This window comes from Phyllopteryx taeniolatus, chromosome 7 (assembly GCF_024500385.1).
Source record: "Phyllopteryx taeniolatus isolate TA_2022b chromosome 7, UOR_Ptae_1.2, whole genome shotgun sequence".
Taxonomy (NCBI): domain Eukaryota; kingdom Metazoa; phylum Chordata; class Actinopteri; order Syngnathiformes; family Syngnathidae; genus Phyllopteryx; species Phyllopteryx taeniolatus.
The window spans coordinates 5,564,391-5,585,633 of NC_084508.1; the positions used below are offsets into that span (position 1 = coordinate 5,564,391).

At 44.1% G+C, this 21,243-nt stretch overlaps 3 protein-coding genes across 4 annotated transcripts; all 3 read left to right on the forward strand.

Annotated features, from left to right (window-relative positions):
• The first annotated feature begins 50 nt into the window (after window positions 1-50).
• gpr17 (G protein-coupled receptor 17) lies at window positions 51-7,956 on the forward strand. 2 transcript variants are annotated; one of them, XM_061780227.1, is made up of 3 exons: window positions 51-2,208; window positions 4,010-4,068; window positions 5,435-7,956. In XM_061780227.1, exon 3 carries the CDS (start codon window positions 5,443-5,445, stop codon window positions 6,454-6,456), a length of 1,014 nt encoding a protein of 337 aa, XP_061636211.1. In that variant the 5' UTR covers window positions 51-2,208; window positions 4,010-4,068; window positions 5,435-5,442; the 3' UTR covers window positions 6,457-7,956. The 2 variants fall into 2 exon arrangements, with proteins under 2 accessions (XP_061636211.1, XP_061636210.1); XM_061780226.1 differs by lacking the exon at window positions 4,010-4,068.
• A 248-nt stretch (window positions 7,957-8,204) lies between these two features.
• On the forward strand, window positions 8,205-17,848 carry inpp5d (inositol polyphosphate-5-phosphatase D). The gene is made up of 27 exons (XM_061780131.1): window positions 8,205-8,470; window positions 8,696-8,876; window positions 8,966-9,029; window positions 10,108-10,243; window positions 10,312-10,456; window positions 10,542-10,682; window positions 11,073-11,163; window positions 11,248-11,325; window positions 11,400-11,477; window positions 11,546-11,669; window positions 11,764-11,870; window positions 12,308-12,410; window positions 12,582-12,778; window positions 12,843-12,960; window positions 13,034-13,130; window positions 13,227-13,365; window positions 13,490-13,598; window positions 13,683-13,771; window positions 14,114-14,195; window positions 14,302-14,391; window positions 14,465-14,575; window positions 15,758-15,837; window positions 15,912-15,999; window positions 16,068-16,214; window positions 16,282-16,513; window positions 16,778-17,178; window positions 17,595-17,848. The coding sequence occupies exons 2-27, from the start codon at window positions 8,737-8,739 to the stop codon at window positions 17,633-17,635; spliced, it is 3,228 nt and encodes a 1,075-aa protein (XP_061636115.1). The 5' UTR covers window positions 8,205-8,470; window positions 8,696-8,736; the 3' UTR covers window positions 17,636-17,848.
• Window positions 17,849-18,967: 1,119 nt separating this feature from the next.
• Window positions 18,968-21,097, forward strand: smx5. The gene is made up of 5 exons (XM_061780241.1): window positions 18,968-19,122; window positions 19,315-19,382; window positions 19,541-19,571; window positions 20,050-20,109; window positions 20,503-21,097. The coding sequence occupies exons 1-5, from the start codon at window positions 19,120-19,122 to the stop codon at window positions 20,626-20,628; spliced, it is 288 nt and encodes a 95-aa protein (XP_061636225.1). The 5' UTR covers window positions 18,968-19,119; the 3' UTR covers window positions 20,629-21,097.
• The last annotated feature ends 146 nt before the right edge of the window (window positions 21,098-21,243 follow it).

Sequence of the window (21,243 nt, forward strand, 5' to 3'; positions counted from 1 at the left end):
TAATTGCAAGCGCCTGAAAACTGCGACAGGAGAAGTGAGTGTTAGGTTTTAAAACGTTACCACCCAGTCCCGTCCCAAACCTTAACCCCTCATACAATTGCGAGTGCCGTTTATAAAGAACACTGATGAGGACGAAAGGTACGCAACAGGCTGACTTTTCCAGGTAATAACATCTTTTATGCAGAGCTATAATAGAAGACCTGGCATTTTCCACCTGGTACCTTCTATCTGATAATGACGTAGCTGAGTCACCCTGCACCTCTTGAGGCTAACGAAAGGCAAGCAGCTAGTTATTCTCAACTGGGTCGGGACCCATTATGGGTGCGTCGTGGACAGGAAGTAAAACGTCCCCGGTTTTTACGACGGTACGGACATATAGGATTTGGAGGTTACGAACGGCGCACGAGGAACTCGTTTGCACAGCGGTGTAAGAGTACGTGGCCACAAGGCATGCTTAGTTAGCGACATAAGCACTGTTTTTCATATAAAACTGCTTGTTTTATAGTCATGCCTCTCCCAAATTCCTAGGGCACAATTTGAGCGGTACTTGAATTGAAATGACATGCGCCATGTCTGAATCTGAATCTCGCGACAAACCAAACTCTGGTTTACGACGTTACCGACGCATAAGGTTCCGAGGTTACGAATGATACGCAAGGAAATGCAGCGTCGTAAGAATACGAGGCACAAGAAGACACTTTCAGTTAGCGCTGTACTTAGTTTGTCATTGGCTTGCTTTCAATTTATGGCATACATGTGTTTGTCATACAAGTATTTACTATGTGCGCTATGTGTAAAGTTTAAATTTACAATTGTGTTACCGCAGGGTTAGTGGGAAAAAAACCACCAATTCACCAATTTTCTATACTGCTTCTCCTGTTTAGCGTCACCACGACCTGGAGCCTGTCCAAGATGAAAGGTGGACTAGTCACTGGGCGCAAACAGTAGAGAGAAAGACTCACATTGTCACGAGAGTGGTATCTGAACGCACAAACTAAAAGAAATTATAATAATAACAATAATAATAAAGTCTGACAAATCTGTCAAAAATCGACGAAAGACCCTAACATAAATCCAACAGGACAGATCAATATACCGTATGACAAGAACTAACAGACAACCTGACAAAAAACAAAATAAGTTAATCAACTACGGCCGCTGTAGGAGCGGAACTCTGTTGCAAACCGAGGACCCCCTCTCTATTATTGTTTGTTTCAGATTAACAGAAGCCAACAAAGACCGAGAAGAACCCCTACAAAATGTCTCGAGGGGCATGCAATTTCACAAGGCGATGTTTCTTTTTTAAGCCGGGAGAAGGGGCGGGGGGGGCTCGTAGTACGCACGGCAGACAGAGCGTCTCAGCCGACAAAGCCTTTAGTTAAGGGGGCGGCGGGGTGTTCTTTGTCCTAATTAGCAGTCGATTAACAGGGTAGCGATGTCAGGGCGCAGATAGTGGCCTCATTGATGGCGTCCATTTGCATGTGGACGGGGACAAAGAGCAGAAAGGCCTGATGTGTGCGTGGACAGGCAGCTGTGCTATGAAAGAAATATCTCTCTGCACTCCACATCTGTGCCGCCGGCTATGTGACTGATTATTTTTGGGGCGTTGTGAGTCGGCATGCCCCCGGGAGGCGGGAGACCAACAAGGGCCTCTGTTTCTTGAGTTGAGTGTCCACCCCACCCTCGTCTAGCCTTTCTTCCCACCAGCAGCGCTCTTGTTTCGCTCTCGTGCGTGGGGCCCTCTGTGGAACACAAACAGAGCATCTCCGAGCCTTCATCTCTGAGGCTTCACTCATAAACACGTCAATTGACAACTCTCTAGCAACGGGAGGGGTGGCGGCGGGACCGGGGGCCCTCACGGTTTCCATGGAGCCGCGGCCCGACAAGCGGCTCCCCGGGCCGGGCGAGGCATACCATTCTTCTCCACTTACTCGGGGCTATTGTGGAGCGCAACAAGTGGCTCTCTGAGGAGCAAGAAAGGGGAGGGTTCAGGGTTCAACCCTAAGCCTCCCGTCGGGACTCTTTCGCTCTGTTGCCGAATTTGTCCAGGCACAAAAGGAGCCGCCGTCTCACTGGCCAGAACATCTTGAGGGAGGAGAAGCAAGAGGGAAGGACCACGATCTGTTTACCTCGGAAGGGTCCCCCGCCCCGACCTCTTCGGCGATCAGACTGTCACTGGTTTTCCTTAAAGCTTCCTCTGAATATCAGGTGAGTCTTTTCAATGTACCTTCTTCCTATCGAAAGTAATTTTCGGGTGTTGGTCCGGGATGGTCCAGATTCCAGCCTTGAGCCCGAACAGGATAGAAAATGGATGGATAGTAGAGTTCCTAACCCCTGGTCCACGGATCAATCGTGTGACCCTGCTCAGACCTGGATGCCAATTTCCACGTCGTCACTTTTTTTTGCAAATATGTCACGTTGTTGCCGAACCCTCTTTTTGGTCCAGGTGTGGCGGGAAGCAATCCACAAACACATCAGGGGCCCTAACCATAACCAAAAATGGCAGAAAATGTCTCGTTTCCATTGGGAGTTGATTTTCAGCCATTTTGACTGTTGCAAAATTTCAAATTTGTCAGTGTCTTGCCAAAATGATCACATTTCTGCTAAATTCGGTGAAAGAAATCACGGAAAGGTTCCCAGAAGTTGTAAAATCGCACATTTTTCCTGCCAACCCCACTCTGATCTTGAGGAGTGCCGGGAAACCCAGAAAAAAATGCCATGGGAGGTACGCTTTTCTACACCAGGGCCTCCCAGTACTAGTGTAGCTGTTCACATAAGTTTCCTTTTGTGCAGCTGGCATGGGATGAGTTCCCACTCAATCCGTTCTACAGTCCAGGGTGGATGGATGACGGGAGTCTCATCATCTGGGCTGTGGACTGAGCCTGGGAACATCATGATCATTTTAGGACTTTTCCCATCTTTCCACAACGAGAGCCCAAGACTCTCCGCTTGATTGCAATTATCTTGGAGCATACTTAAACAAAGCCATTAAGGCCGTTTTTATCTTTCATTGACAATCCATTAAGCCAACACCGAGAAGAAAATGTTAAACCGCTCTCATTAAAAGACTGATATCAATTACAGTACATATACTAGTTTCACGGAGAGAAAAGGAGTTAAGCCTTTGTTGACCTCGCCTTACGACCGCATCTGTGTTGAAGTCAAATTTGAACTCTCAGTCGAAGGTTTTCGTACGATTCAACGAGCTCAACTTCTTCATGACGAATTCAGCTCGCTTTGAGTGGTTCTACGTGAACCGCAACGCTGCCGATGGTTTCATGCCCAGATCCCCCTCATATTGTTGTTGGACGACTGACATGCTAATTTTCACTCTGTCAGCTGCCTCTAATTAGTTTTCATTATTTGAGCCTCTGAATGCTGGCAGCCTGATGCCCCTCATTGTAAGGCGACACACTCGACTGCACACACTGCAATGTCTGACTGACTCCGAACGCACCAAAAGTCAGGGCAGCTGCAATCGAGACTGATTTCTTTGGCTTCTTCTTATTCCTCGAGCCGCCGCCCCTTTCAACATTTGCAAGCTTGTGACCGACCCCCCCCCCAAAAAATGAAGAGTCGTTACTTTTGACTTTTTTGTCGTCCCCGCCCCACTGTCGGGATAGAAAGGAACGTCGTAACAAGATGGTAATAATAAGGCGGGGGCGATGCAGTCTGTCGGGGGGGGGGGGGGGGGGCTCCCAGGGGACAGGAATCGAGGGTGATTAAGTGCGAGGTGTGTCTGAAAGATAACACGCAATCCCAAGTGGAATGTAGGAATGCGTTCGTCCAACTTGACTCCATTTTTGAGAGGTGCAACTGGGGAATACCCACCCAGGTTACTTCAAGGTTACCTGATGTTTGACGACGGTGATAGGCATTTATTGTGTGATTTAGGTGAGACATCTTGTGCATTTCTCCGCAATTTAAAACAGTTGCCATGTGTCTATATAATATGTTTGTGACATCCATCCATCCATCCATTTTTTTTAATACCGCTGATCCTTGTTAGGGTCACGTCTGGAGGGTACACCCTGGACTTGTTGCCGGCCAATCGCAGGGCACATAGAGGTAAAAACCAATAACTATGCAGACTCACATTCACACCTATGGACAATTCAAATCCAAATCATTTTTTTTTTTTTGTTGCCACCCCCTCCAAAGCTTTCCATGACTTTTGTTCCCAACGTCATGGCTAGCAATATGTTGTTTCTGTTTGAAACAAATACAAAATCCAACATCCAAACAACCTTTCACACGTTCTTCAAATGGAGACAAATCAATCCAAAATGATATTACCAGTGGCTTTTGTAGCATACTCATTCAGGCTGTTGAAAGCGTTACCGTTGCACTTACAACCTGAAGGCCGGAGATGAGATCGAATCCCGTAATGAACAACGGTGAGGCAGACGTGTTAACGACTAGTGCCGCCCACAGTGTGAAATCCATAACCGAGAATCTCGTCACCATCTCTCGCGCTTTCTGCAGCAAAGCAGGCCGACGACAGGAAACGCCACACAGCGGGGGGGGGGGGGGAGTGTTTGTCACAGAGGCCGGTCCCCACTGCCCAACAATAGACGCTAGTGTCGTGACTGGCAAAAAAAAAATAATAATCTGACAGTGACTTCAGTTTGACTCAATCAACGATCAAGACTTCCTCTGCACGAAGCAAGAGTCCAAAATGTTGTCCAGTCTTTTGTTGTTGTTGTTCTTTTTTTTTTTTTTTACCACTGCTAATCCAACTTTAGTGACAAACGTAGTTTGTTAGCTGCTGAGACAACACATTTTTTGGACCGTCTATTTCCATTTAAACATGGCGGACGAGTGGTTAGCATTGGCTTGAATCTGGTTCTCGTTCTTTTTATTTTCTCCGGTTACTTTATAAGGTCATACAAATATATAATTGCCAAGAGGTGTTATGGTACGCCAAATGTTCAGTACGTGCCTCGGTTTTAAGATCATGGTTTGGTTCCCATTGGGTATAGTAAGGGGGGGGGGGGGGGGAATGCAAAACAAACTGCTTGTCGTTTTTGTAAACAGGAACAGATTTGATGACATTCCAAATGAAACACGAAATTGTCAATTGGTTTTCAATGTAAGTGCGAATGCTTGTTTGTGTTCATGTGCCCTGCGTTTGGCTAGCAACCAGTCCAGGGTGCGACCCACTTCTCTTGTTTAAAGTTACGTTTGGTTATTTCACGATTCTAAATTGTCCATAAGTGTGGATGTGAGAGTGAATGCTTGTTTGTCTAAATGTGACCTTTGATTGGCTGGCAACCAATCCGGAGTGTACCCCGCCTCTCTCCCAGAGTCAGCTGGGGTAGGCTCCAGCTCACGCGCCACCCTAATGACGATGAGCGCTGTAGAAGATGGATGGATGGATGGATGGATGGATGGATTTAACGGCAATCGCATTTTTTAATATGTCGTTTGACAGACACCAAGATGGAGTTGGCCACGACGGAGCTGTTGTCCAATCAGACATCACAAAGCTGCGCGGTGGAGTCAGCGACGGAGAACGTCCTATTCGGGACCTTCTACATCCTGGTCTTCTTCCTGGCGCTCAACGGCAACAGCCTGGCACTCTGGATCTTCTCCCACCAGCGCGGCACGTCCTCCCCAGCCAACGTCTTCCTGACCCACCTGGCCGTGGCCGACCTGTCCTACGTGGTCATCCTCCCCCTGAGGGCCACGTACCACCTCACCGGGGGCCACTGGCCCTTTGGCGAGGTGCCCTGCCGGTTGGCCGGCTTCCTGTTTTACGTCAACATGTACGCCAGCTTGTACTTCCTGGCGTGTGTGGCGGGAGACCGCTACCTGGCGGTGGTCCACGCAGTCCGGTCGCTGAAGGTGCGCCGTACCCGCTATGCCCACATCATCAGTTTCAGTTTGTGGGCGCTGGTCACCGTCTCCATGGCACCCCTGCTGGTGACCCGCCAGACGCTGGAGGTGGACGGAACAACAGTGTGCTTGCAGCTCTACCGGGAGAAAGCGTCCCACAAGGCGCTGATTTCCCTCGCCGTCGCTTTTACGCCACCCTTCTTGGCCACGCTGTCCTTCTACCTGCTTATCATCCGTAGCCTACACCGGGGGTCCCGTCTGGAGCCCACCCTCAAATTGAGGGCCCTGCGCACCATCGGCCTGGTCATGCTCATATACGTTGTGTGCTTCCTGCCCTACCACGCCAGCCGGGCCACCTTCATCCTGGGCCACGGCCACCCAGATGCGTCGTGCCAGACGCGCCGAGGTCTGAGCCTAGCCAACCGGCTCACCTCGCTCCTGACGTGCCTCAACGGCGCCATGGACCCGCTCATCTATCTGTTCGGTGCGGAAAAGTTCCGTAGTACCTTGATGCGACTGCTGTGCAAAGACAAGGCGCCGGCCGGAGCATCTGGGGCTACCAGTGGGGAGTTGAAAGGGACCCACGAGAGTTCTGTGAGTGCCAAGTCGGAGTTTTGAACTGGATCTCGATCCGCTAAATGAATCCAAAACATTCCTTCGCCTGATCATGCGGCCATTTTATATGCGTGACTCCCATGCGGCAACCCTCCCCAAAAAACAACATGCTAAAAGATGTTTCACGCAGAGATTCTGCAACAATATATTGTGTGTCAGAAACCTCTTCAACACTGCCTATCATCTGTTTTCTGTGTGAAAGGGCCGACATAGAATGTCCGAAATGGATATTCTCTCATCGTGGCTCTTTGTTGTTGTACTCAAGTAACTCTAACTACCGGAGACAAATTCCTTGTGTGTTTTAACATACTTGGCCAATTAAAACGGTTCGGAGAACTTCGGAGCTATAACCTAACATGAACATTCATCAAAGTAGGCTACTAGCATTTTAGCATTTAGCTGAATGTTCGGTGGAGTCCCAGTACCAAAAAACTAAATAAAAAAAGCACTAGATTCTCCCAATTGAGCATTTTCACATATATATATTATATATATAAATATATTTTGTTATCACTGTTTGATACCGGTATCATGTTCAATTGTGCTTGACAAATCATCATTGTAAATATGATCATCATTTTTTAGTATCTTAACAGCATTTGTATATATGATGAGTATTTGTGGGTTACATGTTTTTGGACTTTTTGTGACATTTCTACTGAGGTTTTATTTGATTTTAAGAATTGACCTGTCATTAAACTAAACCACAGCAAGCGCTTGAAAATACTATATGCAACTATTTTTTCCTAAAATATACGAATTATTTGTTGAAATTATGCAATTGTTTGTTGAAAATACAAAAGCATTTTGTTAAAATTATACAGCTTTTTCTTCAAAAATATAAAACTTGTTCTCAAAAATAATTTTGTAGTTTTTTTCCTCAAAAATCAACTTTGTTTCTTGAAAATGTCATTTTTTTCCCCTTAAAAACAGACTTGAAAATGTTGCCTAACTTCTCAATAGGTGCAAGGATTTTTTACTTTTTTTTTTTTTTTTTTTACTTAGCTATACTTTTTCACAAATTTATGAGCTCTTTCTTAAAATATATAACTTCTTTTACTCAAAAATATAGGATATTTTTTTTTCCTCACAAAAATCGTATTCTCGCAAGAGTACGCTTCTATTCTCTCAACAATACACCTTTTTCTCTAAAAAGATCGAACTTTTCTCTCAAATGTACAACATTTATCTCAAACACACATTTCCCCCCCCCCATAAAATACACTTCATCTATATTTTTTTCCCCTCAAAAATATACACCTTTCCTAACATTCCGACTTTAATCCCGTAGTGTCATTTTTTTTCTCATCAATATGGCCCCACTTGTATTAATAATTGTTAGCTTGTTAAACTAACCGCTATGGCTACGGCCGGCTACGCTAACAGGATGACATTTTTATAGTCCTATTGCTTTGGTGCTTTCAAATGATTGTAAAGCGAGAACTTGGAACAGTGTGAGCCTTTTGCCTTTTGTGACTTTATATTGTCAACAATAAACGTATTATGACAAAAGTGTGTAGTTCATCTCTTTGAACTATGTCATTATTGTGAGTACATTTGGTCAAAAGATGGTATTTCGCCATCACGGTTTACTGTGAAAGTGGCAAAAGCTATTTAAAGATCCGGCAGGGCTTGTCATTTGCACATCTACTTTTTTTTTGGTGTCATGTGACCCGTGTTGTGGTTTTCTTCAGCCGTATTTTCCTCCTCCTATCTGCAAAGCTTCCTGTCCAAATGACAAGCCGTTCTAAACTGGTGCTTCCTGAATATTGTAACACACGGCCGTTCATTTAAATTCATGCTCGCTGATCATCAGCTCAGAGTAACGTGAGTGTAGAGCATCAGGTAGATTTGTTTCATTAGTCGTAGATTCCCACACCTACTTATATTAGAAACAATGTATTATGTTTAGAAAGTGAGTATTTTTTGGTAATTCCTTTTTTCGTGAGTTCCTGTTTTTTCTTGGTAACAGCTGAAAGACGTCCCAAAAATAGAAGCTGTAATTTACAAGTGAGAGGTAATAAGATGACAAAATTTTTATTTTGTGCACATGTATTGCATTTATGAATGTGTGATATTTTATATCCGGCATATGGGGGCGTGCGTTTGTTGGGGGGGGGGGGGGGGGGGGGCTGGGCTTGGGCTGTTTGAAATGAGGAAGTGAGAATGAAAGAGTGCAATTGTGAAAGATGAAGCTCCCCAAGAAAACCAAACAAACAAAAAAACAACAATCTGCATTAAGGTTTGACTAGTTTAGAAGCAAAACAGACAGGACTGGTCAGGATGCAAAGCTACCAGGCTTGGTGTCATGGCAATATCACCCGGTCCAAGACAGAGGATCTGCTCTCCAAGGCAGCCAGAGACGGAAGCTTCCTCATTCGGGATAGCGAGTCCATAACAGGGGCATTTGCCCTGTGTGTTTTGTAAGTACACAACATTATAGTCCTCTTTATACGTGTTAAATATGTATGTAAAATTGACATTGTTGCCATTTTTATGATGCAAAACACAGATTCCAGAACCAGGTGTACACATACAGAATCCTTTCCAATGAGGACAAGAAGCTGTCAGTTCAGGTGGGTCACAATCCGCTCGAGGTTTCAAAACATACTTTCCAACTGTCATACGAGGCTGAAAGGATTTCAAGCCAAATGTGATCAAACTAAATCAAAGCAAAATAAATGAAAACTCCTACGAGGGTGGAGAGGGAACAGGAAGGTGTCTGCAGAGTGAAACTGTCACCTAGTGACATTTTCTAGGCAGGTGAAGGACAGAAGTGAAACTGTCTGAAATAAATAGATGCGTCACAGATGAGACACAGCTGGGTAGAACTAGGTAAGGATAAGTAGGATGCTGGCTGAGACAGCAGGAGCAGTGTAATTCATTAGGAGCTCATTGGTGGTGGAACAGGACATGAAAAGAGCTAAGTGGTTGAGACAGGAACAGGACAAACAGAGATGTTACTGGTGGACACAGAACGAGCAAGATGGGGGGGAAAGCTCATTGTTTAACAACGGAGGAACAGGATCGGGAAGGAGCTGATTGGTTGATGCAGGGCAAACAGGAAAACAACAAGCTGATTGGCTGAAACAGGAGGAACAGGACAGGACAAGGGCTGATTGGTAAAAAGAGGTGAAACAAGACAGGCAAACAGCTGATTGGTTAACAAAGGAGCTACAGGATGGGCAAGGAGCTGATTGGTTGATGCAGGGGAAACAGAAAAACAACAAGCTGATTGGCTCAAACAGGAGAAACAGGACAGGCAAAGGGCTGACTGGGTCACCCTTGCGGAATAGGTCAAATTAAAGCCAGAAATCTGAGACAATCATAGGGGGGGGGCGAAATAAAAGTAACCAGAAACGCATTTCAACTACAATATAATAAAGTAAGCCTTGACCCAATTTGCCATTAGGGACATACATTTTAGGTATAAGGATTTTTTAAATGAAATGAAAAGTTAATTTCCCATTGGGGAGATACATTTTAGGTATAAGGATTTTTGTTTTTAATTAAATGAAAAGTGAAAGAATCTCACGAAAGTTGCAGGACAAAATGCAGGACGTAACATTAGTTATCCACGAGTGGGGGTTGTTGACAACTAAAAGTCCCCTCTAAAGTTCTAGTAAGGATTTTCTGCTTGTATCTTCCCCACAGGCATCAGAAGGAGTTCCCATCAGATTCTTCTCCATGCTTCCAGAGCTGGTGGAGGCCTACCACAACCCTAACATGGGACTCGTCACGCATCTGCAGTATGCTGTCCAAAGGGAGGAAGAGGTCGAGGAGGAACAAGGTTAGGACACATTCAACTAAATGTTCAAGTCTAATAAAAGATCCTAAAAGCCCTGATTTGTTCTCCAGATTCCAACAATCCTCCACCACAACTTCCACCGAGGAACTACACAGCCAATGACTTGAAAGACGGTGATGTCAAGTCCTGCGAGCAGAGCAGCAAATCCCTGTCAGACACCTTCCTCATGAGGCTGCAGCACATGGATATGTCCACGTATGCTCGTTTTTATGCAAACTTGATGCAAAAGCACCGCTAGTTACCTTGTCGAGGGGTTACATTTTATTGTGTGCATTTCCAGGATACCAGAGGAGCAGCACGCCCTCATTTTAGACTACTTCAGGACCTCCATCTGTCTGGATGCTGAACAAGTCCAGAATGGGAACCCAAGCCTTCCTGGTCTCAAGAAGCTCACAGTGGCAATCTGCAAGAATCTAAACAGGTACCATCATCGACAATCCCTTGATCCATTTTCTACAGTGTGCTTCTCCTGTTCAGAGTATCGAGTGGGCTGGAGTCTATCCCCGTACGCCCTGGACTGGTCGCAAGTCCATCGCAGGGCAAATATAGACGAACAAACATTCACACTCAAACTCACATCTACCGCCATCCAAACCCCGATTTTAAGAGTCTTCAATTGCAAACCAGGGTACTGGGCGAGAACCTGAAACCTCCACAAAGAAAGGTCCTAGGGCCTTGTTGAAATTTGAACCTAGAACATTTTTCTGTGCTAACCACATGGTTCACCACAACGCCCACTCATTGATCGACAGCAGATAACCGAGGCCAGTGTATCGCCAAATAATAAGACAATATTTTTTGGGTGAGGCAGTGAAATCTACCGCATCCTACCAGCTCTGGAGGTTTGCCAGAGAGCGTTGGACCAGCAGCTCTCCCCGGGTGTTGGACAGCTTCCAAAACAAGTGGGTGGGACGCTTGATCCTTTTGTATCCTGCTTAACTGAACAACGACAAAAATTTGTCACTAGGCTTTTTTTCCCCCCCCAGATTCCTGCAGATCCAGGCCAATCTGTACCCTTGAGGCTTGAGCAACTGATAAAACTGCTCCACTCCATCGAGGATAAAGTAACTTCCAATGTTCATTTTGATATGAAGTATGAGCTATGCTGTTCGGTTAAAACATTCCTCTCTCCATTTAGGCTATAAACGCTGTGTTTAACTCCGTCGGCTATGAAGGACGCCACAGAAAGTCCCTTATACCGCCAGTTATCTTTGAGGTACCCGTGGCTCCTTTTGGGGAATACATGGTTTGCCATTTATTTGCTCATCGTCTGTCACCCAAAAGGTAAAGCAAGAATCTCGGGGGATCCCCACCAAGATGTTCATGAAAGTGGACGTGGAAGGCGGGAAGCTCCACATCAAGAAGGCAAAGGACGGGCCTGACGACAAGTACTTTGTGCACAACAAAAGTAAGGAAAAGGATTTTTTTTTTTTGGACCACGCTGGAGGTGACTCTTGGCTACCACTTTGCACATTAAACCTTGTACTGTAACTGTTACCCAGTCAGACAGCTGGTGAAGTCGCTGAAGATGCATGCCAAACTGGTCATAGTGGTGGAGACAGAGAAAGAGAAGATTTTACGCAAGGAGTTTGTATTTGATAATACCAAGGTAGGACCCACTTTTGGTAAAGCGGAGTACGCACGTAACCATTTTTAACATCTTTAAAAAGAGAGCGCTCACACATATGATGAGGGGGGGGAAAAAAATGCAAGTGTCTGCATACTGCTATTATAGTGTGTAGTGTACTCGAGATGACCGACATAACACACCACACACACGACGAGATGTCCATCGACAATCGCGTCTCCCCAAAACGAGATGTCTGTCGTAGTAACAGTGGCCGAATTCTGTGTTGATTACACACATAAGGATTTGTCATTGTAAATAAACAGTTTGAACATTACAAACTCTACACCGCTAAAATCAGCTCGGGAAAAATTGTCAGATTCGGCCCAATTATCGGTATGTGTGTGTACTCCGGTCATGTGAAGATTTGTTGAAAAGTCTAGAAGTTTAGAAGGGCGACATTTTCCTTCCTGCATCAGAAAAGAGAAGGCTTCTGTCAGCTTCTTCAACAAATGAAGAACAAACACTCGGAAAAGCCAGAACCGGACATGATCACCGTGTTTGTCGGCACCTGGAATATGGGTAAGAATGTTGAATTGTAACCACATCAGGTAGGTCAGAAATTCTGGAAAACACATTCCCATAACCAGGAGTGCAACCCGGGCCGCCTGGGTTAAAACCAGAAATCTTACCTGTTAGAGCAAGTGGGATCATGTTCTTCTAAAATACTTTTTTTTCCTTTAAAACCCGCAGGAAACGCAGGTCCACCGCACAACGTCAACTCCTGGTTTCAGTGTAAAGGCCAAGGGAAGACCCAGGATGACACCGCCGACCACATCCCGCACGACATTTACGTCATCGGGACGCAGGAGGACCCTCTGGGCGAAAGGGAGTGGGCCGACACGGTGAAAGGGGTCTTGAGGGATATCACAAATATCAGCTTCAAACAGGTGAGAACGTCGGGAATCGGCGGTGGGCGCGGTGTCGGTCCTAAACAAACTTCCAACCTCGCAGGTAGCAATTCAAACACTGTGGAACATTCGGATTATGGTCCTGGCCAAGCCGGAGCATGAAAACAGGATCTCGCATGTTTTCTCTGACAGTGTCAAGACAGGGATCGCCAACACTTTGGGTATGCAAGCCTAAAAATGAACAGACACAAATGTTCTTGTGCAATTATCCACTGGAACATTTCATTTTCCCAGGAAACAAAGGAGCAGTAGGAGTGTCCTTCATGTTCAATGGAACATCCTTCGGTTTTGTCAACAGCCACCTGACGTCGGGAAGTGAGAAAAAGCTCAGGTGTGGCAGGACGTGTCGGTTCTCATCTCTTCTGGTTTTGCTCAAAGAGCGTGTTTTTAATTTTAAACAATCATCTACATTTGCCCGTCTTTGCAGGCGTAACCAAAACTATTTGAACATTTTGCGATTCCTCAATCTGGGAGATAAGAAGCTCAATCCGTTTGACATCACCCATCAGTTCACGCACCTCTTCTGGCTTGGCGATCTCAACTATCGGGTGGACTTCCCAAATACGGTAAAGCCAATATTACACACGCATAAATTTAGGTGTTGTTGTAGCTCTGGACAGGTGTGTGGCGAAACAAATGACAGTGAAAGTTGCTACGAGTGTTTTGGGGTAACATTTTGCACCTTGTCAGGAAGCAGATTATGTGGTATCAAAGATCAAGCAGCAGCAGTACCAGGAACTCCTGTGCAGGGACCAGCTTAACATGGAGATCAACGAGGACAAGGTCTTCTTGCACTTCGGTACGTCCTGATTGATCAAACTCACACTTTGAAAAATTCTAAGTACTGAGACTTTTTCTTTTCTGTCTCTCTTTCGAATCGTAGCTGAGGAGGAGATCACATTTGCGCCCACCTATCGCTTTGAGCGCTATACGCGTGACAAGTATGCCTACACAAAGGCCAAAACCACAGGGGTACGCTTGTGTTTTGCCAGATGTTTTACCCCATTCCACTGCTCAATGTGTGTTTCTCAGTGTGTTTCTCAGAAACAAAAGGCATCCTTACTCCCCCGACAGGGGTGGGAATTGCAAGTAACTCAGAATATAATCGGGATATTGTACGCATACCGATAACATCACGATACAGCGATTGTGCGATATATTTTATAATGTATTCATGAAGTTACTCGCGCTTGGGGTTTTCTTGGGGACCACTCGTGATCTGCAAACCACACTTTGAGAAACCCTGAGTATATATATATATATATATATATATATGGTTTAATATAATCAAGTGTTTACGCTGAAATTTCGCAGACCAAGTATAATTTGCCGTCATGGTGCGATCGTGTCCTGCGGAAGTCGTACCCTCTGGTCCACGTGGTCTGCCAAGCCTATGGTGAGTCATTTTAAGTGAATTGTTTTTAGCCCAAAAATATTTGCTAACATTAAATATATGTATAAAAAAAATAAATAACTTGAAGTGTTTGTTCTCACTTGGCCAGGCTGCACAAACGACATTGTGACCAGTGACCACTCACCGGTATTCGCCTCCTTTGAAGTGGGCGTAGCCTCACAGTTTGTCTCCAAGCGAGGTTTGTTCATGCTACCCCCCACTCGTCCTCTCCAAAAACACTGAGTTGTATGTTTTCCTTGTCTTTTCTCCAGATCCAAACAGTCCACCCCAAGGCGGCATCCAGATCATGAACTGTAAGGCCACCCTGCTGACAAAGTCAAAGACGAAGTTCTTTATCGAATACCACTCCAGCTGCTTGGAGAGTAAGCTAATAGACCTTTTTGGCCACCCCTATGGTTGAAACCCGTCAGGTCGAACATGCTTGTTTATACTGCGATGCATTAATCTCTGTTAATATTAAAACGTAAAAAATAAGAACATTTAGCATTAGTGAAAAGGCATGTAATAGGAAGGCGAGATTCATGTCACAGATGCGCCTCCCGCAAATAGTTTTATAATGTTCCTATTTGACGTGCAAGTGTAAAAACATAAACACAATTTTATTTTAAAATATAAAACACTTGACCTTAACATTGCTAACAAGTGACGATGTGTGCAGTGATAATGGAGTCTACTGACTTTTTTTCAGGTATTTGAGGTGATTTTACATGACATCATCCATGACAACAGTCTGTCTTTTTGAATTACCGTATTTTCACGACCATGAGGCGCACCGCATTAAAAGGCGCAGTCTCAGTTACGGGGTCTCTTTCTGTATTTAACACATACATAAGGCCGCACCGTATTATTGGCTGCAGGCATGGTAAAACATACGCTAGCTTAAAACATACGGTAGCATGCATGCACGCTAAAACAGGCAGCGGGAGCAAAACTGAGTTCGGTTGTACTTTATTGAAGTATTTAACAATGTACTCACGTTATTTTTTGACCAATCCTCATCCACAAATCCATCAAAGTCCTCATCTTCTGTATCCAAAATGAACAGCTGGACAAGTTCTCCATCAAACACGCCAGGTTGGAGTTTCTTCTTCAAGCCTCCTGGAATGATGGCAAGCTCCGAGTTATTGCACTCAGTCGAATGGTGACTGTAGAGACGCTTCTCCCGGCTGTTCTTTGCTCATTAAGTCATTGCTCGAGTTGGTCTTCCACCTCGCCTTGTTTCGACGTTTTGTTTTCTTTTTTTGTTCGCAGAAACTCAGCTTTGTCTTCTTGACTTGGAGAAGCTCGTTTTCCTGCTTCCTCCACTTGCGAACCATGGATTCGTTGATCTTGAATTCTCTCGCGACTGCTCGAATCCCATGTTCCTCCGCGTAACTGATAGCTTGCAGTTTAAACTGTGCTTCGTAAGCGTCTCTTCGTAGGTGCCATTTTTGGCATCAATTCTGAATTGTACAACCTCGATTTCAGGAGTTACATTATACCTAAATCACAGCAGCCTCAAAGACAGAACATGAAAACTGAAACATTTCACTGAATTCCTCCAGAAACTGTCAGGACCTGCGAAGGGGAAAACATGGAGCATTTGGACGGGTCCATCAAAGTGTGGTTCGGCAACCAAGTTAAGGCAAGTAGAGGATTCTCCTTCGAAGAAGGGGGATCTGTTGCAGAGTCGAGTGAATCTTGTCTATCTATATCCAGCTTACGCCAATTATCTCGGACGCTGAGTACCTTCTGGACCAACACATCCTCATCTGCGTAAAGTCCACCGACTCGGACGAGTCATATGGTAAAGACGGCTCACAAAGGCGGCGAAAAAGACATGAAATGAAAGGTTTTGTTTACATCTGTTCAAAGGTGAGGGATGCGTGGCCCTACGAGCCGCCCAGTTCTGCTACACAGAGTTCCAGGTGGCGCTCACACACAATAGCGAGAAATCCGGCGTGTTGACCGGCGGTATTCAACTACCCACTTCCGAAGGCAAACCCACAGAGAAGTTATACGGTGAGTCTAATCACTTCATTTAATTGTCAACATTGGCTTCATCCATTTTTTTTCTTGGTCTCTTAAGACTTCGTCAAAGTGGAAAGAGACGACTCCAAAGGCAAAAGCGGCGACAGGACTCCGGCCAGCCAATCGGCACATGACATATCCAACCCGAGCTACATGGAGGTGTCCCACAAGAGCGGCAATGTGATTGACAAGGGCTGGAGTTACAGCATGCCGCCCAGGAGCTTGCCCATCGGGGGCCTAGCCGGAATAGACTCCAAGAAGAGTCCCACTGGAAAACCTTTGAAGCCAGTGTAAGTGCCTGGTTTCACAGATGATACAGTGTGAAAGCCGCTTTTCTGATGACGCAGCACAGTTCAGTTCAGTTTGCCACGGTAGGGTTTTGATCGGTAAATCCCGATCCGTTTTTCCACTGTCCGTGACATTGTAGCCACAGCGTGTAACTTTTTGGAAATGTGCTTTTTGGAAATTCAGCTCCCTTATTCAATGGCAACTCAGCAAAGTACATAATGAACTGAACCGTACTGCTTAGTGGAAATGTGGATTTTGTCTCTTAGGGGTGTGGAGGCGTCGGAGATGTTCGACAATCCACTCTATGGATCCTTGAGAACATCACAATGTCAGTCCAAGGACCACGATACCATGCAGAAGAACCAGCTTATGCAGCCAGATCCCATTTTAGGACCTAAGACACCGGACGGAGACCCCGAACGCCCCCCGGTGCCCACCCCTCGCAATCGTTCCTTCACCTGCTCCGAGTCTAAGCCTCCCCTTCCAGCCGCCGTCGCCCAGCACAAGAAGCCAGTGTTTCTGTCACGCTCGCAGGGCTGTGTGGTCAACAGCCGACCGCCGGTGCCCACCAAGGCCCCCAAACCTAGTGACTACAGGGAAAACTCTGAACTCCCCATCAAGCACAGACCGCCAACGAGAGCCGGCCAGATGCTGCTGCAAAAAGACCGTAAGGATGGTGTTTCCACACCTACAATTGACAACACAGTTGACAGTTTGGTCCGTTTTCTCCCCAATTCAGTTCCAAAGAATAACACAAATCGTAAAAGACGAGTTCGGTAAGACAGTGGCCTCATCTGGTTATTATCTGGGGTTGCAGCACTATTCTGTTGTTGGTCAAACCTGTCAATTCGGTCCGTAACTGACGTCAGTTTGCTGTATCATTGCACCGAAAACCACATTAGAGTTCATTTGGAATTGTCACAAAAGTTCTCGAACCGGTTGATTTACTTTCCGCACAAGGTTTGTTTCACACCAGATGAATGGACCACACTAAAGGGGGAAAACGGACTGAAGGCTGACCTAATCATTGTGTTGTAAATGTCCACTCCAGTATGTCTTGTGATGGTATCTATTTTTTTTCAGCGCATCCAAACGTTCCCAAGGTGGGCCATTCCGTGAATTGAGATCAGGTTACAGTTGAGGACACCGCTTTCCCGCTGCACAACGATTCCTCCGTTATGATCTTTTCGTGCCTGATTTCTGCTGAGCTAAATGCTGATAATATATTTTTACACCCACGCTGCCAGTGCATGTTTACAGTCGCATCTTGCACATCTTGTACGTTTGATGCCACTGAGATTTATGATCATTGCTCCAATAAATCTAACTACAAAATATGGAATTTCAGTACAGTACCTGTGTGTTTTAGCACGATAGACTCACTTGAGTAATGATAAATTGCTAACATAAGCTGTCATCTACTGGTACTACCACACAGTACATACACAGAGAGACCACAATACAATTTAACCTAATCTAACGATGAGTCACTTTTTGAACGACTACAGAAATCATGACGATTAAATGAAATTGTATTTTGTTATTTCAAAGCTAAAATGTTTCAGACATGTTGTATAAACTAAATACAAGTAAATGGCTACCAAGTAAGTGCCCGCCTGACATGATGGAAGCTATGACAAAAACTTGTTGCGGTTAGGGCTGCGCTGCCAGACATACCCAAAATATTTGTTTCTTTATTTCTTTAGTTTAAAAAAAAAAAAATCCCGCTGTGGGCGAAGCAGATAAATCGAGTGCATGTCACAAATAGCTGAATAGGGAAAAGCGCAAGACGGCTTAAAAGCGAAATAGAGACTTTAAAAGGGACTGACTGGAAACCAAACCTCTATCATCGGATTCGTGGAAAAGATTTTCTCAATTGTTTGGTTGGGTTGTTTTTGAGTAATTTAGCTAAACACAACAGCTAGCCTGCTGGCTAATGTCAGTTATACAGCACGCTACCCATTTTAACGTGAAAAGAACATGTCTGTGCCATTGATCCGAGCAACTGAAAAGTCAATAAATGCTCCAGTCCCTTTATGTCTGAATTTTCACCATGGCTATTTGTAAAAAAATGTAAATTCCTTCTTTTTTTCGAATGACACTTCACACGTTCCAACTACGGCGGCAGAGAAGAAGGCTAAAATCATCAGTTAGTTCTATAAACTAACTGACAAAACTATCAAGTTGATGCCTCTTTTATTCTTTCATTTTATTCATTATTATATATTTTCGTTAGTTTTTTATTACAAAATAAATAAATAAAACAGTTTAGTTGTTAGAATTGCCATAGTTACACCACGTGTTAGCATTTTTGTGTTGGTATTGTTAGATGAAGCACCACAATATTGACTTTTTTCGTTCAAAACTAACATTTAGTCATAAATATGCACATCGTGTATTTTAAAATCCGGCTAATGATCATGAACGTGATCGTGTTATTGTGTGTGTTTTTTTAATTTTTGCACTTAACCTACGGACAAAATGGCGCCACCCGGTGGCTTTTGGGTCAAACCGCCTTCATCACCAGAGTGGTCCGTCGCCGGGTTATGACGTCAGCGTACGCAATCGACGTCTGCCCAAACGCCGCAAAAATCAAAACGGCGCAGCTATGGTGAGAAAACCGACGCGAATGAATGATTTTGTCGCCATTTTAAACCTCATGTCAATTTTAAATGAAACTTTCCTTCACAGCGAACACAATGTGTGGTTTCTTTGTGCGCTAACTGCGTCGTCTCCACTGTAAACTCACGGCTAGGCTAACGTTGTTGTGTCGTTTTGTGTTCTTTTTATTTTTTGTGTTCAGCTTTTCTATTCGTTTTTCAAGTCTCTGGTGGGTAAAGACGTGGTAGTGGAGCTAAAAAACGACCTGAGGTGAGCCAAATTGTTGTATTCATTAATACTAACCAACAACATTGTGTGAGTTCATCCAAAAAAGATTGTAGCTATCGCGCATGCGCGTTTGTAATGTACTTTTAGAACGTTACTTATTTATAATTTTCTTTTCTTTTTTTTTTTTTTATTTTTTTTAGCATATGTGGAACTCTTCATTCAGTTGACCAGGTATGAATATATTTTATTTGTAAAAAATAAATATATAATATTTTTTAGAAATGTCCCAACAGTGCAAAAACTGTTTTAAAAAGAAGAAAAAAGTAATGTAATAAGAAGTGTGTAAAAATTGAACAGGAACAGTTTAAGCTAAACTTGCTTCTAACCAGTAATAAAATCTCAATATCCATTGTTATAATAGCTTACTAAAATTTTTAAGGAAAGAAATACTTGAAGCAGGTTAAAAGCGCTTAGAAAGGAACTGGCTGGGTCAGAAGAAATTTCTTTGCAGACAATCAACAAACATATTTTTGCCTTGTTCTGAGATATTAAATCTTGGTTAGAGTTTAGTATTTGCCGTGTGTGTACTGTTTTACTATGTCAAAATGGCTGCCATTAAAAAGAAACAAAAACAAAAAAAGGTAGCGTTGACCCAGGACTTTTGACCCCAACTTGACCCACTCTGGCTCGTCTCCTTTTCCTGTGTCAGTACCTCAACATCAAACTGACAGACATCAGCGTCACCGATCCGGAGAAATACCCGCACATGGTAAGCAATGTGACTCTGTTGCTAACCAAAACAGCAGCATTTCCTTAGCCCATTGATGAATCTGCAATGATAATTAGTGTTCCAGACATTAATGGCTGTGTGTTGAGTTTTGAGGGGGCAGACAATTTATACTGTTATACAACACTGAGTACATAGTGAAGTAATTTATTCTCTGTTGTTCCATGAAAATGTTATATTGTATTTACAAATAATGTGTGGGGTGTTCTCACTTTTGTTGCTCCACAATGTTTATGTGACTTATCTGTTAGTCCATCCAACTGTGCAACTGCTGTCTTTAGCGACAATTAGCCTTCCAGAAGACTCTGACATGCGGTCGCCCCACGATGTCGTGCGCACTTCACTGACACAAACTCTTGCGCTGGTCGCTTTCAGTTGTCGGTGAAAAACTGCTTCATCCGCGGCTCGGTGGTGCGCTACGTGCAGCTGCCCGCCGACGAGGTGGACACGCAGCTGCTTCAAGACGCCGCACGCAAAGAAGCCATGCAGCAGAAGCAGTGATCGCAATTGTGGATGGGGGTAGGGTGTTTATTATTTCTTCGGGGTAGGGTTGTCACAAAGAATTCTTATTTTATGTACATTTAAAAAGACGCCAGGCATGGGTTCATCTTTGTTAGCCTGTGCTCAACTCCATGTTTGACATTAAGAAGACATCTTTGCAAAAATTTGAATAATGATTACAATAATTTATCTTGGAAATATCATAGAAGGATTTGGTTGTTTTAATTTCAAGTGAAAGAAACTTTGAGTCAACAGAGCCCAGCGGATTTCATACTTTCCTTAGTTTACTGTTTAAAAAAAAAAAGGCAGACTTTTGTATGAAAACAGGTATTTTTTTTAGTCATGTTTTGATGTCTACTTTCATTATTATTATTATTTTTTTAACTCTGACTTTATTTTTAGGCTCAATAGAACAGAAAGTTGCTTTGTAAATGACAGCGTTTCTGGGAAATAAAAATGCAAAATCTCATGGCTAACCTCTGTGGTGTCCGTTTTAAGAGAACAAATTGAATAAATGTTTTAAAAAAATATAATCTTTAAAATTAGCTGTTGTACTAACTCATTTTTAAAATATATAAAGGAGTACTGGACTACACTGATGGGGGGGGGGATATA